At 33.9% G+C, this 17,891-nt stretch overlaps 2 protein-coding genes across 4 annotated transcripts in view; one reads left to right on the plus strand and one right to left on the minus strand.

Annotated features, from left to right (window-relative positions):
- Nucleotides 1-17,891, minus strand: part of LOC122408309 (uncharacterized) — a 270,669-nt gene that overhangs the window by 159,938 nt on the left and 92,840 nt on the right. The window lies entirely within an intron of this gene.
- LOC122408311 (odorant receptor 13a-like) lies at nucleotides 1,483-4,995 on the plus strand. Its single transcript, XM_043415024.1, has 5 exons — nucleotides 1,483-1,731; nucleotides 1,937-2,542; nucleotides 3,777-3,884; nucleotides 3,987-4,139; nucleotides 4,919-4,995. The coding sequence occupies exons 1-5, from the start codon at nucleotides 1,483-1,485 to the stop codon at nucleotides 4,970-4,972; spliced, it is 1,170 nt and encodes a 389-aa protein (XP_043270959.1). The 3' UTR covers nucleotides 4,973-4,995.

Below are 17,891 nucleotides of genomic sequence, written 5' to 3' on the forward strand. Positions count from 1 at the left end.
CGATTCATAAGATTGTTGAAACCGAACTGGATTTTTGCAATTTTCATAATTATTTTTCTAATTGATTACTATCGATGAAAAGGACTGTATGAATCGGACAAAATCGGAATTCGGAACTGGACGGATGCTTCGATTGGAACTTTGGCTGGAGGTGATACAACTTACGACGCTGCATGAAGTTTACAACGTTGGAGTTCAACGAATTGAAAGAAAAAAACATTTGTCACTGACCAATTTCTTTATGTCACGAAATATCGGTGCAGCTTGAAAAACTGCCAATTGCAAATTCGACAGGGAACAAAATTGGAGAATTACTAGAATTATTGGAGTGTTTTTTAGATCTTTTCGTTGGACTCCAACGTTGCAAACTTCAGTGTCATGACAACTTTTGCTGCTCCAAGAAGAATTTCCAGCATGAATCATCATAATTAAGGAAAATATCCAACAGATTTACTGAGTGAAAGAGCTTCTAAAAAAATCGAATCTATTTCAACGTTTCATACTGGAATCAATACCCAAATTTTCTAGATCAGACTGAATCAAGCCCTTCAAGAGGTTGCTGAGTTCTAAGTATCGCTACAGTGGGCAAATGAACGCCACCGCAAAATTGTATTGCGCTATTATGAAGCGCGAGAATTATGCGGATACCAAAAATGCGATTACCGAGGTCAAAACGGGACTTGCGAGGTTTTCTATCGTTTAAAAATCGGTGAATCGGTGCACACTCGGCATCGTAAAACATAATCAATAGTACATTACGATACGTGTGACTTAAGCTGCCTATTATTGCACGGCGTGAAGTTGGCGCCCGAGCGTATAGCGAGGGTGCTAAACGCCGTGCTATAATAGAGCAGCTTAATTCACGAGTATCGTATACTATTTTATAGCCCGTATGACATAAAGAAAGTTTTCGTGCACCCATTTATTGTAATTGCTCTTTGAGTCGAAGATCCAAGTGCAACAGCCGTTGTGCGTTCTCGGAAATGCCAATTTCCCACAACTTTCCACCGATCACAATTTAGTAATCTTCATCCCTTTGATCATTTTTCTACATAGATCTTTTAGAGGCCTTCCACTTTATAGATGAAAGCAATAAAGTATGGCAGACACATCTACCAAATCAGCGTATAGAGAAAATGAAAATTACCTCACATCTCGGGTGATCTGCTTTCTCAATACAAAGTGGATCCCATGTTGCCAGAAGAAGAGACTCCCGGGACGGTCGGAAAGGAACTGAGCGCTTTACACGTCTGAGAAAAAATTTCTCGGAATATCGATCAACATTATTACTATACTTTCAATTTTCTGCTGTTAACTTCCATTGTGCAATTTTCTCAATCGTTACCGATTGTAACTTTGTAACAATTTTCGAATTATATGTAAAAACTTCTGAAAGCTAAACGTCGTGCGGTTATCCCATTATCTTCAAGTTTCCAGTTCCCGCATGATCTCGGTAAGTTCGTTGGAAAACGTAATAGGAACATGGTCGATGAACTATCGAGTTATAGGAATTATGCCCGAAGGTTAAGGGGGTTGCTGCTTATTGCTGGATTATGGCCGACAAGAAAATTGGAATCTTCAGCGTATCATTTTATGTGCTACTTCAATACCCTCGGCTGTTTCATTCTGAGTTGCGCAACTTTGAACTTTGGTCGGGCACATTCTAACAATCTCGAGCTACTGACTAACAGTATCGGCGTTACGGGGAGTTTTTTGTCGGTGGTGTTGAAGGTATGATGTGCCAATGGAGTATCATTGAAACATGAAAAAAGAATAGACTCCATTGAGCTGACGTAAACAAAAATTAGTTTAGTGTGCGATAACAAAAAAATAATGATGTATTAAAAGGATAGTAAATAATTAGTATTCGTCAAGTGCTGGTAGTAATCAAACTATTTAAATTCGACTGCTAATAATAATTTCCGGTTTCTTCAAGGTTGCATGCCTCCGCATGAATTACAAAAAGTTGGCAGATCTTCAGCACACCCTCGAGAAATACTTCGAGAAGAGTATTGCGAATCGGAAAATCCGAATCAAAGTTTTCAGCCACCTGAATATCTATTCGCAGCCGTTTTATGTGTTTTCAGTGGTAGTTTTTCTCGTTATTTTTCTTATTGTGATAACACCACCAATAGTTATTTGTATACAATTGTCGAAAGATATTTATCCGCTACATTATCTACTGCCGTATAACACCAAATATCCCTGGTCTTTTGAGGGTGGAAGTTTTTTTTATTACGTTCATTATGTATGGCAAAGTTTTTCTGCGTTGTACATGTTTTTCGTTACTTCCGGGGTTGATTCGTTATTCGGTTATTACGTGTTTCAAATGCGCGCTATTTTTCGATTGATGAGTCACCAATTAAAAATTCTCAATCATACCGATGGGAACAAACGCAAAATCATTCGCGAAATCGTGAACATGCATCAAGTGCTCGGCAAGTGTCGGGATCAGATCGAAATTATTTATGGACCGATCATCCTCTGGATTTTTGTCTCGAGTGCCGTTATCATATGCACTCTCGTTTTTCAAGCTACTCAGGTAAAAAATTTTGACAATTAATATTCATCCCGAACGATGACGATCAATAGAATAATTTTTTATGAAGCTGTATTACATTAACTCAAATTCATTTTAAATACATCGAGTTTTTGGACCGCCATTTCTTTTTTCTGATCCATTAAACAAGGAAAACTTTGTCTCACTTTTCGTGTAATATCATACTTTCCAAGAATTTGTGGAGCGCTCTCAATCATCCAAAACGTCAGAGCAGATTGAAAAATGCTATTTGTACCGTTTAGAAATAATGTAGAAAATATCCTGAGATTCATTAATACATCACATTGAAGATTCAGTATTTTTTCACTGCTTCTAGATATTCATGAGGTTTGTACTAACGCATGATTTTGTGAACGGGCATTTCAGGTTATATTGAACGGAGACGCTCAATAATAGCGGAAATTTGTTATTCGGATAACCATAAAAGTTTAAAAATCAAGATCATGATGTCAGAAGTTTGAAAGCCATTGCCATCAATTTGGAGGCAACATTTTTTTAAAAAAACAGCGATAGCACAAGAGGCCAAGACGCTCAATGGACATATTTGATAGTATAGCATAGAATGGGGGAAAAGGGGGTACTTGAAGAAATTTCCTGATATCTAGATGTTTGAGAAGCCTGATTTATTTCTTACTCTCGAACACCAAGTAACGTACTGTAAATTTTCCTGTAATATTCGAAAAAAAATTCTTGGAGCACGCTAGGGTAGTCTTCATAAATTGGTGAAATTTCTCCTTACCTAGATGACAATCCTATGCACCTTGACTGCTACCTTGAAAAAGCAGTCGAGAAGAAAATAAGAATTCCTAGCAAATTTATCTTTTTTACACATTTTCATTTTTGTGAAAATTTCTTTTTTTTCTGTTTTAACATTTTTGTTCAAATTCAAAAGTATTACTCTTTTCATTTTTTGGAAAAAGTATACCAAAGGGACTATGAAAAATTAATTTTTACGATTTTTTAAGTACCTCGTTTTGCTCCGGTCCCCCTTACAGTTTTTTTGTATTTTGTAATGAAAATCTACTCGATGTATATTTTAAATCGAGAATGATTCTCCGGATTCTGAAATACTGGTTCATATCTTATCCCAAAATCATCCGAATATGACTATAATTTGACTTGTCACTCAGGCGTAAGTGCTCATCTAGGTACCATACAAGATTCTTAAATAGCCACTACACAAACCACTAGTAAATACAAAAATGCATCTCCGCAGACTAGGGAGCAGACGGTTAGACATGCAGTTCTATTCTTCATCTACATAACCGTAAAATTGGTTCAAGCTTTCATGTACGCGTGGTACGGAAGTGTCGTCATTACGGAGGCACGTCAGTTTTTCCAAAATGAGTTTCCTACGAAATGTGAGTGCGAGAGTTCACTGTCAATGATATGTCATTTTTTATTGCTGTTTGAACACGGGGAACAGAGCGAAGAGTTTCGCAATGCGATTTACAACTGCGACTGGCCTGGATCCGGGGACAAATCTTTGATGAACAACATTCTCATAATGATGTGCAACAGGCCAATGGGGTTCACGGCCTGCAAATTTCTCATCATCTCCACTGATATGTTCACTACGGTAAATGAAATGCATTTTATCCGACATTAAGGACGTCAGAGTAGCCGATTGTGCTAATCAGCAAACAGTCTTGCACTATGAGTTTTGACGATAAACTATAGTTTTGCTGACGCCCACACAACACCGAGAAATAATTAAAGACCACTTTACAAAAGTGGAATTTTTTTTTCCCATGGAAAGATTTCGAACTTGATAATTCGACTCGGGACATCCCTTGAGTATTCAATGGAGGACCATTTTTTTCGAAATTGCAATCTTTTTTTTCGGAATAGAAAAGAAATTGCCTATCGGATTCCGGGTCAAGTGATATCGCTTACAGAACAAAATTCTCCTTCAATAAAATGTATGGAGAGAATATAAAATCCAACTGGTTTGAAATTTAAATATCGCCCACGTTCATACACTTTGCCTGCACAAATTGCAAATCAAAATTCATCCACACGTCCCGTTCAAGCTTGATGCTGTAATGGAAGCAGCAATGATATTGGACCTATTGCTTGAAAAAATATTTCTCGCTATTTTTTCTATGACAGCCTTAAATAGAAAAGCAACAGCTACAACGCGGTTTTTGACAAAAATTCATGCGATTTTTTACTATAGGGTCATCTCAGTTTTGCCTGAATACCAATTCTTGGAAAATGGAGTTTTTATTTCACACCAAGTTTAGCAGTACTCTCACCCCTTTAATTTGTTTTAGTGAATACTAAAATGCACGGAGGTCCAAAACAATGGGTTCCGCTAATACTGTACATTTTTAGATGATTTTTTGATTTTTTCAGATAATCAACACTTCGATGTCTTATTTCTTCTTACTGCGGACAATGGATGCATAACACTGACCACATTGTTCCTTCACGATTCTCATAGTTTAGAAAAATTTTCATCATAAATTAAAATACTGTAACGAGAAGATCAAACAAATAACTGTATCACAAATATGTTACAGCGAGTAGTTTACACAAAAATAAAATAGTAAAGAACGCTATTTTAGTTATTTTAGAGAATTTACCGAGTCAACGCACGTTTCTAACATGCCATTTTATCACGGCGAATAGAAAATTTAGGCAATCAATCGATAAGATTGATAAGATCCCACTAGATTATTTTAACTTCCATAATTAGTGGCATCTTTGAATTTGTTCTCAAACTTTAACCATTTTTCTGCACGGATCTTTTAGGGGCCTCTTTTGCGGGACAGATGGTGAGAGGGATACTTCTATGCTTCAACATGGAAAGCCTCTCGTCTTCCCAACTGCACATGAATTTAGTTCATGGTTTCAAATTTACATGAAAAAATGATAATTTCGTACTTTTAGACGAAAATATAACTATTTCAACCACAATGTTCCTAATTTTGACAAAAGAAAGTTTCTACTTTTATTTTAAAAAATATCAAACATTTGCTTTGAGACAGAGATAGGCAAAAATGATATTTTCGCGATCATTTTCGGGGAATATTAATCATTACAAAAAAATGTAAAATGTTAGTTGTTTTAATTCATGTTACAACAGGAATGAAAAGTCAACTGACTGGTATTAGCAGTGATGGGAGGGGAAAAAAAACATATTTAGCAATGAACAATAAAAAAAAAATTGGAAAAGGTTTTTTCTCAAATAAAAAAAAAAGAAATGGGAAAAAAATATTTATCAATAACTTGAAGAACCAAAAAAAACAAAAAAATTCACAATAATTAAAGAAAAAAAATGAAAAAAAATAATATTTGCCAATAACTCAATAAAAAAAATGAGAAAAACAATATTTGCCAATAACTCAATAAAAAAAATGAGAAAAACGATATTTTCCAATAAATGAATAAGAAAAATCGAAAATTCTCATTTTTTTGTGTAGTTATTTAAAATGATCTTTTATTCATTTTAATTTATTATTGAGAAATATCTTTTTACGATAGTAGGGAGGGAAAGCAGAGGTGCGCTGTTCACTACGCTCGCAGTGCGATCCGCGGCGCATGGCGCTGCTTGCGATCAATCGAAAAACCATTGTTTGATTGTTCACCTCGCACGCTTGTGAGTGAAACTTCCATTCTGTTGAAAGCTTTGTGACAAATTAAAGGTTTTGTGAAAAATTCTTTCAACGATAAATGAGGTAAGATATTTCTGTGTCTAAATGAATAATGAATCAAACCATTTTCGAAATAATTACCAAATAAAGTTCGTAAAACACCACATTTTCCGAGCTCATCGTTCTACTATATTCTTTTGAGATTCAAGATTCAGCATTTTTTATTTGTTTTCATGTCAGAATAAATATCGCTAATGGACTTTAGTCTGGTTTTGTTTTCAAATCGTTTCGTCACAAACTGTTTGCAAGAGAATAATAAATGGGAATATATAATTTACTTCATCTTTATCAAGAGACTCGGCAGAGTCTCGGGACAAGTACATTGACAGCCCTGTCGTCTGCTGGCCCGAGGCTCTCGCCGATTATTTTATACTTTCTCTGAATAAAACGATTCGCCGTGGTGGGGGTAAAATTGGCAAGTGATTTTTTTGAATTACCGAAGTTATGAGTCATCTGAGGCTTTGAAAATCGAACTTTCAGTTAATTAAGAAATTCTCTTTAGATTGCGCCCAAAATCAACACGATCGGTGGCGTAATTGGTGAGAAAAAACTTTGCACGGGCTCAAGATTATGCAAAAGTTACTGACACATCACGAGTTCGACGTATACGTATACGCGTTTTGACGTAGTTAGTGGTAGTAGAGTTGTTGCCTCTACGCATTCTGATTGGCTCAACGATGTCGGCTCCTCCAGCTGCTAGGCCGACCGCGGGTGAGGCTCAAGTGTTAGAAGGCCTAAAATAGCGAATAGGCATTCTGTATATCTATATATGCGTTATACAGAATGCCTGTTCGCCATTTTAGGCCTTCTAACTTTTGAGTCTTACCCCGACCGCGCTCAGACTCCGTGAATATTATATTATATATATATATATAAACCATGTGCCAGTTTTCGATCATCGTATAAACAAACGGAGTTTTGACATTATGGAATGCGTGTGGGATAAATAAAAAAAACTTTCGTCATCTAACGAAGTGCATAGTACTAAAACCTGTGGAATGCTAAACTGAACCGGTATAAAAGCAGTCGCGTAAATGTAGTCTGTGATCTGTCGTGTGTAAAAAAGAATAAAATAAAAATGAAATGCATGTCGACGAAACTTTTTAAGATTTCATTAATTCGTTTGACTGAAAATAAGTTTATCATTTATATCATTTGTAAATAGGTTATATGATATCAATACATCGATGCGCACATCCGAAACCACCTGAAACTTGTTTTCATACTGAACGTCATTTTGACAGGTGAGGTTATAATCCCCAAAGTGCTGTTGTGCAGACTCTAATTAATAAATGAAAATGGTTAGTGAAAAGTGGTTAATATTTATTTTGTTAAAACTTGTGGTATACTAAACCGGTATAAAAGCGGCCGCGTAAATGTAGACTATGATCTGTGTGTGCTAAAAAATATAAAAAAATGCGCGATGCATATGTCAACGAAACTTTTCAAGATTTCATTATTTCGTTCGATTGGAAATAAGTGTCAACTGAGATAATCTTTCAATTAAACCAGAGTTCGCGGAATATTGTCCAGTGTAAATATATCATCAGTTGCGTGATAACATATCATATATCATATGTAATAATGTAGGTCATATATACGAGTTCCCTTTGTATTGATAGCTGTGTGGTAACGAACCGGCCGGGGTTTGACGTTACGAAGTGCGGGACAAATGTAACAAACGTTCGCATAGTTAGAGAATAATATAAATAAGGCAAATCAGTTTATCAAAAATAGGTCTGGAAGTTGTAAGAAAAAATGTTCGTCAACCTATAACGTCAAATTTTCTATTTGCGATCTGACATATTATGGTTGATATTTAATAAAACAAGAACACACAGAACTGTTAGTATATATAATGTGAGAAACTCCAATCGAATAAATGTTTTCTAATTTATTTCTTGGGTCATCATTATTTTTGAATATTCCCATATTTTGCTTCCTATTGAGTTTGGCTCTGCTCTATCCGATCCTTGTTTTGACTCCATTGGTTTGCAGCGGATGGATACATAGTATTAATTGGTTTCCTAATATGTGTCCTATGATTTTCTAATATTTCTTCATGCTGATTGTGGTAACGTAATTCAAGTGGTTTCCGACTATGATCATCAATCGCACATTTTGTATATCAGATTCTCAAAACAGTTTCTGGTGTTGATATAAGTGTAGTTATACTTTTTCCACCTGGTCTGTCGAGTAATAAATTTTGAAACTTGTTCCAAAAAGTCTTTGGATGTTTTTTTTGCTGATAGTATGAAAAGTTGAATCTTCGGAATGCGGTAGGCAAACACAAATTTTGACAACAATACTTATGAAATAACGTGTATGTTGAGTATTCCTATTCCGCAAACTGCAAATGTGGAATTATTGGTAAAAACATTCATTACGATATGTCTACAGTTGCTCAGTTTTGGATGCGATTGAGTATAATGCCTGCCAACATCATGGAAACCTACAGAATTTCTGAATGTTATGTGCGCTATGTCATTTTAATGTAACATCATGACTTTGAACAACTTTTCACTATAATACTATATAGATTTGGACCATTGAAATACAGCAAAAATCTGCAAACTATAAAATTTATATACTTTGCCATTCATTTTACTTTTTGACTCTCACTGCAACATAAATATGAAGTGAAAAATCCATTAGAAAAGTCTTCAGTTGCTCATTAATGCTTTGAAATTTGATTTGAAATTGAATGAAAATGATTTGAAATTGCTGTTTTCGAAACTCATTGCGCAGATACATTGAATCGCAGCAGATACCTGTGAACTTGGAAATTTCTGTGGATGAGTATATGTGCTAAGTATCACCCCCTATCTTTGATTATGGTAATATGTAATGGAACTTTGTTCAGCAAGTTTTAAAGTGTTTCTTTTCAAATAGTATTGAAGTTTGTATTACTGCGGTATGGAGCGAATACCTTCAAATTTTGATATTTTTGTGTCGCAGCATGTGTGCCAATCATTTTAATTTTTTACTCCAACGTAACATGTAATGTCAAAAATTCATCACAAAAGTTTTCATCTTTATTATTTAACTTAATTTTCCTTTTTCTAAATTCCATGCTAAATTTCTGATTTTCTAAATTTATTTCTAAATTATCCTGAAATGAAATTGTTTTCCTCCACAACCAATGCAGGTACCTTAAACGTCTTTGATTTCCGTTGCTCTGTTGAATTAAGTACGCTCAGTTTTTTTTGCTTCTCTGAGTTCTGACATAATAAATGTTTCTGAGTGCCTTTTATCTGCAACTATCAAACTGTAGATAATTGGATCTCAGCGGCCACTTGCAAACTTTGGAAATATATTTCATCAGGGGCATGTTTTGGATGACACGAAAACGTCTAGATTCCGAATGCAAAAGCGACATTTAAAAATGGCCAATTCTGTTGGATTTGTTGTGTCTTGAATTTGATCTGTTTTCCTCTTTTCCTTTCTTTTTTCTAACGTTATAAGCCGGAAATCATATCTCAGCCCGCAACACGCATTGCTACATGCTCTTGAGTTCCCAATGGACAAAACATATTAGAAGACAAGGGGAAAAATCGCCAAAGTCCAAGAATAGATCTGTGACGAAATATTTCCAGTACAATTTCGACGAAATTTAGGTCTTTTTTCGTGGAAACCAACGTTATAAGCCGAAAATCATATCCCGGCCTCCAACCCGCTTTCGACCGTGCTCTTTGGTTCCTAATTGTCAAAACATATTAGAGTACGAAGAAAAAAATTGCCAAAGTCCAAGGACAGACCTGTGACGAAATATTTTCAGTACAATTTGGACGAAAATTAGGTCTTTTTTCGTAGAAACCAACGTTATAAGACGAAAATCATAAATAATTCATAGAAATTTAAACTAAAATCCTATAGTCAACTGAACATAAATAAGGAACTTTTGAGAAAAAAGACGTGATACAAACCATAAACTTCCCCTAGGAAAAAAAAGGTTGGGACAAGTACATTGATGGTCCCTCGTTTGCTGATAATTCCATCCATAAAAAAAACTTTAAAAATATTTTCTTTTTAAATTGTCAAAAAAATGATTTTATAAAAAAAAATACAGAACAATTCGAAAAAATTTGCACAAATCTTGAAAAAACATTATCTGTAAAAAAAACTAATCTGTATCTATTTTTTAAAGTGTCAAAAGAATCAAATAACAAGTAAAAAATAAAAAACCGAAAAATCGCGCTTGAAATCATTTTGGAAACCGATGCCTCATTCTTCTTATTTGATTCGAACAGCTAAATCAATTGAAAAATTTCCATCTATTTTACGTGCAGCATTAAAATTTGTTATATCAATTCGAGGCCAAGTATTTTCTAATGAATTGAAAAAAGTTACCACTTGAGTTACATGCAGCACTAAAATTTATGATATCAATCGAAGGACAAGTAATTTATGAGAAACTCCAAATTTCAACATTATGGAATTGTTCTAATAAGAAGCTTTTAAATCCAAAAAAATCACATGCAAGCTAGTCATTTCTTACTCTATGGTGGCAAAGACTTATAAGAAAATCGATTCTTTTCAGACTTTCAGGAGCTTCTGATATTATTCACAATATTCGACGTCGATTGGATCGATACAAATTATGTTTAAATATGAGTTAAAAGTTCTTGTCCGGCCCATCACTTTCCATTAAAATTGTTTATTCAAATAAAAATCAGGGCTTCTCTAGAACTGATCGAGCACAAATATTCATGCAGAGCGAATTTAGAGAGTTATCTTCAAGTAATATTCCCTTAATTGCACTAATTGAATAAGAATGGAAACGAATTGTCCTGTACTATACAAGGGATGTTATTGTGCATCGATAAATAAAAAACATTTTGCACATTAAATATGTTCAAGCTTCCAAAAATAACTCCCCAGTTGGTATTGGAATGACGGCAATTTTTACTTCTCACTTTTTCCAGCGAACGAATTTCATTCGGTATAACTAACCTATACTATTATTAAGAACATTAAACTATTAATAAATCGCATGTCAATAAATTTTTAACCGGATTCTGCCGTACAATTTCGTTTTTTTATGATTGATTTTTATTTTAATGGAAAGTGATGGGCCGGACAAGTACTTTTAACTCATATTTAAACATAATTTGTATCGATCCAATCGACGTCGAATATTGTGAATAATATCAGAAGCTCCTGAAAGTCTGAAAAGAATCGATTTTCTTATAAGTCTTTGCCACCATAGAGTAAGAAATGACTAGCTTGCATGTGATTTTTTTGGATTTAAAAGCTTCTTAGAACAATTCCATAATGTTGAAATTTGGAGTTACTCATAAATTACTTGTCCTTCGATTGATATCATAAATTTTAGTGCTGCATGTAACTCAAGTGGTAACTTTTTTCAATTCATTAGAAAATACTTGGCCTCGAATTGATATAACAAATTTTAATGCTGCACGTAAAATAGATGGAATTTTTTCAATTGATTTAGCTGTTCGAATCAAATAAGAAGAATGAGGCATCGGTTTCCAAAATGATTTCAAACGCGATTTTTCGGTTTTTTATATTTTACTTGTTATTTGATTTTTTTGAACTTTAAAAAATAGATACAGGATATTTTTTTTTTAAACATAATGTTTTTTCAAGATTTGTGCAAATTTTTTCGAATTGTTCTGTATTTTTTTTTATAAAATCATTTTTTTGACAATTTAAAAAGAAAATGTTTTTAAAGTTTTTTTTATGGATGGAATTATCAGCAAACGAGGGACCATCAATGTACTTGTCCCAACCTTTTTTTTCCTAGGGGAAGTTTATGGTTTCCGGTATTTTTTTGAAAAACTGATTTTTGCAGTAACCGATTCAGCATTGATTAACGCAATCAAAAATACTCCCAAGATAAATCGAAAATTTCTGAGTTTGAGCAGAAGAAGATGGTAATCCGCATTTGTGATTATGAGATTCCATTTCTCTAGTCTGAAATGGACAATTTTTCAAATATTAAGGTCATTGCAATAACAAAGCGTTCCGCGGTGCGATCCGTGGGGCTGCTTGCGATCGGCCGAAAAACTATTGTTCGATTGTTCGTCTCGAACGCTTAGGAATGAAATTTTCAGTGAGTCTAACGTGGCGAGATTTCGCGGCAAGACTGGCTTTTGGTAACTGCGAATACGAGTCAAGCTCAACGAGATTCGAGACAAGACTGGCTCTTCGTTTGCTCAGAGAGCGTTATTGCGAATCTAGCGTGACGAGATACGAAACGAAACTGGCTATGGAAGTTTTTCAGCTTTTATAAGATTTTAGTGAATTAGAATATTTTTATACAACCACTATTGTACAATGTAGAAGATGGTATATATACATTTGTTTATTCCTCGTATACGCTTATTAAAAATAGTAGTGTTTTATCGCCGTAGTTTCATCGTATCGATTTCGATAAATTGTGAATAGTAATAACTATATATTTTAGGAAAAACAATGAAAAAAACCTAATTAAATTAGAGAACGGCTATCGCAGCCTCTGCGTTCGGCCTTTTATACCCGTTCAAACAAAGGAAATAATAATAATAATAATTCGAGCTTTTTAAAATTCACTGCGCGATTTAATCTCAAACCTGGGATTCCCACTGTAAAATGTCTTATTGGTGCGGGGATTCCCCTCCTTAAATCCGAATTGGCCGAGTCGAGCTGAGCTCACATTTCGCATGCGCAAGAATTCAAAAAAATTTGATAAAACAAATTTTTTATTGTTCTTTTTCATGTCCTTTTCTATTATTTTATTTCATTTAAAATTATTTTAATTATTTTAAATTAATCTTCTCAACGAGAACATTTCCATATCACTTTAATTAATTATCCACTCATGATTACGTTTCTCGAACGTGCTTACCGAATTAGATCATCGCGCATGCGCACTGTGCATACTCGATCTCATAACGAAAAATTTTCTTACAAATTTGAATAATTTTGACGTGAAATCTTTATCCGTTTGTTTAGAATACATTTTTCTAATAATTCGCATCATTAATTTGATCAAGAAAAGGATTATTTAATTATAATTAAATGAAATGAAAAATTCCGTGCATGTAGGGAATTTTGATAAATTGAATTTAGGTTGGCAGTACTGAGAGCGCCTCGCTTTCCGAGCGGCGCTCTGCCAAATGACAGTTTTTCAATATGGCCGGCAGTGTAAACACCCGTATGTGCCTTGTCGTGAAAGTGAGTGAAATAAAGTGTGTTTTGATTCAGTAGTTTACTTCAACAATTTCATGACTATTTAATTTCACAAGAAAAAACAGCAAAAAAATAGAAATCTCGCGGCAAGTCGTATGAACTTCTATTGAATATAAGAATCCATTTTAATTATTTGAACAATATCTTACTGTAAAATGTATATTATGAATCTTTATGTTCTGTTTATATCAAGATTTTTCGATTATCATCCAAAAGTCATACTTCGAAAAATGAACTTTAAAATAAACTTTATCTATAATGGTATAATTTTATCTATAAATATATTATAGATAAAGTTAAACAAACTACTGATAGTTTCCTCATTAACTCCTAAGTACCGAATTTATGATTTCAAATTTTTTTAATCGATCTGTTAACGAGTTTTTATTTTCAAATTATAAAGACGATATCGCAGCATAGCGAATCAGATTCCAACGTGTCCTCGAGCCAGGACAATTAAAAAAATGCGGAATCCTTATCTAGTACACCTCAGGCTAATCGTCTTATGATAAATGATATTCTAAACGTGTGACAAATGAAGCAAGAAATTTTGACGGAATGGAATCGTCAGGCTCACTTAGATGGCACGTACTTCACTCCCGACTTGAACCAATCCACATTAGGTGGTTCCATCGTAGCAGTATGTCAACTTTGCAAAACAAAGTCGAATAAGTATCACACAATCAGTGGCCCTTTGAAAACTGCGTCGAATTACACTTCACATATAAAGGTAAGTACGTACTACTCAATTTCTAATTTTTACCAATCATACTTTCCTGTAGAATTAATTTCGATGGGAGTGGAGTCTGGGCGTAAAGTATAAGAGCTGAAATTTTAGTGTAGATAAGCAACGCTAATCGCTTGTTCTGTTCACTGCTTTCTAAAAAAAACCCTATTTGAAACTCTATTTTATTTTATAAAATACTTTTTATTTAAAATATCCACCATTATTAAATTTCTTAATTTAATCTTTCAAACATTGTTGTACGGTTGGATATCTATGAAAAAATAATATTTTCTGTTATTAATTTTTCATTTTTACAGAGAATACATGAGCCGCAACTGAACGAGTACAAGGAATATCTTGAAACTAAACAAAAAAAAATGAAAACTGATGAAAACGAAAGATCCGCCAGTAAAACGTACTATACATTTTCACAAGCCATCTTCGAAAGAAATGTTATCAATCACATTTTGGAAAGTTTAGCCCCACTGAATACGGTCAGCATTCCGAAAAATATTCGACGGTATTTTATTCAGCATCAATATTTTAGACTTCAGAGATCTTCTCAGTGTGAAAATTACAAAATCTGATAGCTCATACATATCCTGTTGAATTTTGGTTCTGAAATTAAAAATTTTGCCACATCATTTTTTAAGAAATATTTTAGCGAGATATAAAAAACGATGTCTAATGCAACGTTTAATTTTGAAAAAGGTATTATTTTGTTCATTTTTACGAGAAAATCGTTCTCGAACAGTTTCAGTTTTTCATATCGTTTGATAATTTTTCGGATTTTCTAATTTCAAACAATTTTCAAAAGAGTAGTTTCACGAGTAGTAAGACGAGGACTTTAGGAATTATAATAATTTCAATAATTATATGATTCATCTGAATAGAAGAAAAAAATCGGACTGGTCATCCAATTTTGAGGAAAAAAAAATAATGGAAATCCACGAGGATTCCATATGTGCTTTAAAATTATCATTGAAATAAATTCTGATAAGTGTACGTGCAAAATACTTAAAAGAAAGAGGATGAGTGTGAAACTTTGTAATATATGCCTCTCATTGATTAGCATTGAAAATAGATGTTCTTAGTGCCATTAGATTTTTATTTTATTATTTTAATTAGTATAGTAATGTTTCTTTCATTTTAGCAGATATGAATATAAAAAAAAACGGTGTATCTCTTAAACATTTGTCCGCTCGAACTGTCGGTCGATCAATTAAAAAATTATTCGAAGAAAATACTTCAAAAATAATGGGGAAAGTGGCAACAGTCAAATACGTGTGTACAACAGCGGACGTTTGGTCATCGCGAACCTGTCGATTTTTGGGCATGACTGTTCATTGGGTATTTCATTGTAGCACTCAAGCATATAATCTTTCTATTTAATTGTATAATAAATAAGGCATGTTTTCTTATGAAAAAAGCAAAGCATCGTAGCAATGCCTTAATCACCTGAATTTTGAATTTATTAATATTCGTATATTGTTGAATAAGTAAAAAATCGATAATCTCAATACTTTGAACTTACAAAATAATTTTTCTTAATTTTTGAATTTTCAAATTAACAATAAATTTATGTGAAAGAAAGCGGTAATTATGATAAATGTAATATTATTCCTATTATTTATAGATTAACGAGATAACGTTTGAACGACAATCTTTCGCCATTGCTTGTCGGCGATTCGAAGGCAATCATTCGTATGATAGAGTCGCCCAATTTATGAGAGACATTCACATGTCGTATGGGATAAATAATAGCCAAATTATTGCCACCATCACGGATAACGGGTCAAATTTTGTAAAGGCATTTCGTGAATTTGGAGTTGAATTTGGTGACTCTTTCTTTCATGGTAATTAAAAAAGTATGAAGATATTTATAAATTAAAAAGGGGTTTTTCTTGCATTTCATTTTTGACATTCAGCATTGTGGTCATAAAACATGTATTCATTCTTTATTAGAGTACCTGAAAATGACAATTTATAGAAAACGAATCCTTTTTGTTTTTTCGGATACTTCCACAAGCATGTAACAGCTTTCTATTCTAATTTAATCCCTCAACACATCCATAATAGCAACTTACATATCTACAAATAGTATTATTAATTTGAATTGAATGATGGGATTGTGGATACTCTAAATGTCGAGAAGTCTGCATTCGGCGGAGATCACGGAGAAATACAATCAATTGAAAAATTAAATCCTGATGACCTCGTGTTACCACAACATTTTCGATGTGCAAGTCACACACTCAGTTTGGTAGCAACGAAAGATGCTATTCCTGCAATTAAGGCTTCTCCAAGATTGAAGTTAGCTTACGACGAGATGATCGAGAAGTGTAACACTTTATGGCATCTCCGAAACAAAGTGAAAAATTGCAGAAGCATCTCGGACAATCACTGAGGCGTCCAATAGTGACGCGATGAAATTCACTGTACGATCCAGTTCAACAAATTGGAAGGATCATATGTATAGACAAAATAGAAAGTTTATGTGAAATCATCGTAGTTCTGAATTTAGTCTAGTCAGTTTTACGCGTTCTAAAGTTAAATTCCTCAGTCATTGTTTAAACTTCGGAAGTACTTCGTAGATTGATCTAATCTACCTAATGAATTAGTGTTCATTTTTTGTTCGGAAACTATTCTTCTGAGAATACTTGGCACGAAGACACTGTTGCATTTCTAAATAACGTCTTAAAAATATGCACACAAAAACGGGAACTTTCAATAACAATGTCTACTATGTAGTTTAATATTTGAAAGATAACGACCTTTCCCATATCAAGAGACGCGGTAGCGGCTCGATGCCAAGTATTAAAAGGAAAAACAGCAGCGCGTAAAGAAAAAGTCAGCGCGAGCCCTGCCGCACTCTTATATACGCGAATATGCCGATTTTTGACGTCACAGAGTTTTCAAACGGCGCTTGCGCGCAAACCATATTATTAAAAAATCTAAAAATTGGTGAGAATTTTTTTTCGTTTTTTCCCTTTCCATTGGTCTTTGTTGGAAGTAAATCCATTCAGCCATTCCCGAGATATGTCTCTTTAGAGAATTGAGACCAAACGCTTTACGATAAATTTCATTTCTTACAAGGAACATCACTTTGGTGTCCCCCTCCGATTTTCTTGAAACTGCTGTATGTGAAAGAGCATTCGAAAGTAAGAGACACGTATTTTTTTTTATCGGCGGAAAAACGGTTTCAGGGGGGGAAACCACCCTTGAAAGTAAGGCGTGTCAGGGGGTGATTTTGCAGTTTCACCAACAAGCACTCAACTGATTTTGATAAAACCAAAACCAAAATGTTTCTTATCTGAAGTGATGAAAAGTTCACCCTGTGCACGAAAAAAAAAAAAACAGGGGGTTAACCACCCTTACATTCTTATATTTCTCACGCCACAATGAAAAGGAACGAATATGATGGAATGAAACGGGTTCTATTTCCATGAAAACATGAAAATAAAGTTCACGTGTTTTTGCATTTTTTCAAAATAGCAGTCTTAAGGGGGTAAACTACCCCTTTTTTGAATTTTCGTACTGTATGTGGCTTATTTCTGTTTTACATGTTTTTGCTGATTCGAAATATTATAATAATTTCGAATCAAGATTTTTTGAGGTATCGAAGTCAATACAAGACCCTGAAAGGGTGAATCTTCCCCACTCGATTTTCCTATTTATTCGCTATTTCAAAATTTCTCCCTGCATTTCGTGCAATTTGGTTGCTCTGCATCGAAATTACGAATTTAATAAT

Source organism: Venturia canescens, chromosome 3 (assembly GCF_019457755.1).
Source record: "Venturia canescens isolate UGA chromosome 3, ASM1945775v1, whole genome shotgun sequence".
NCBI classification, from domain to species: Eukaryota; Metazoa; Arthropoda; class Insecta; order Hymenoptera; family Ichneumonidae; genus Venturia; species Venturia canescens.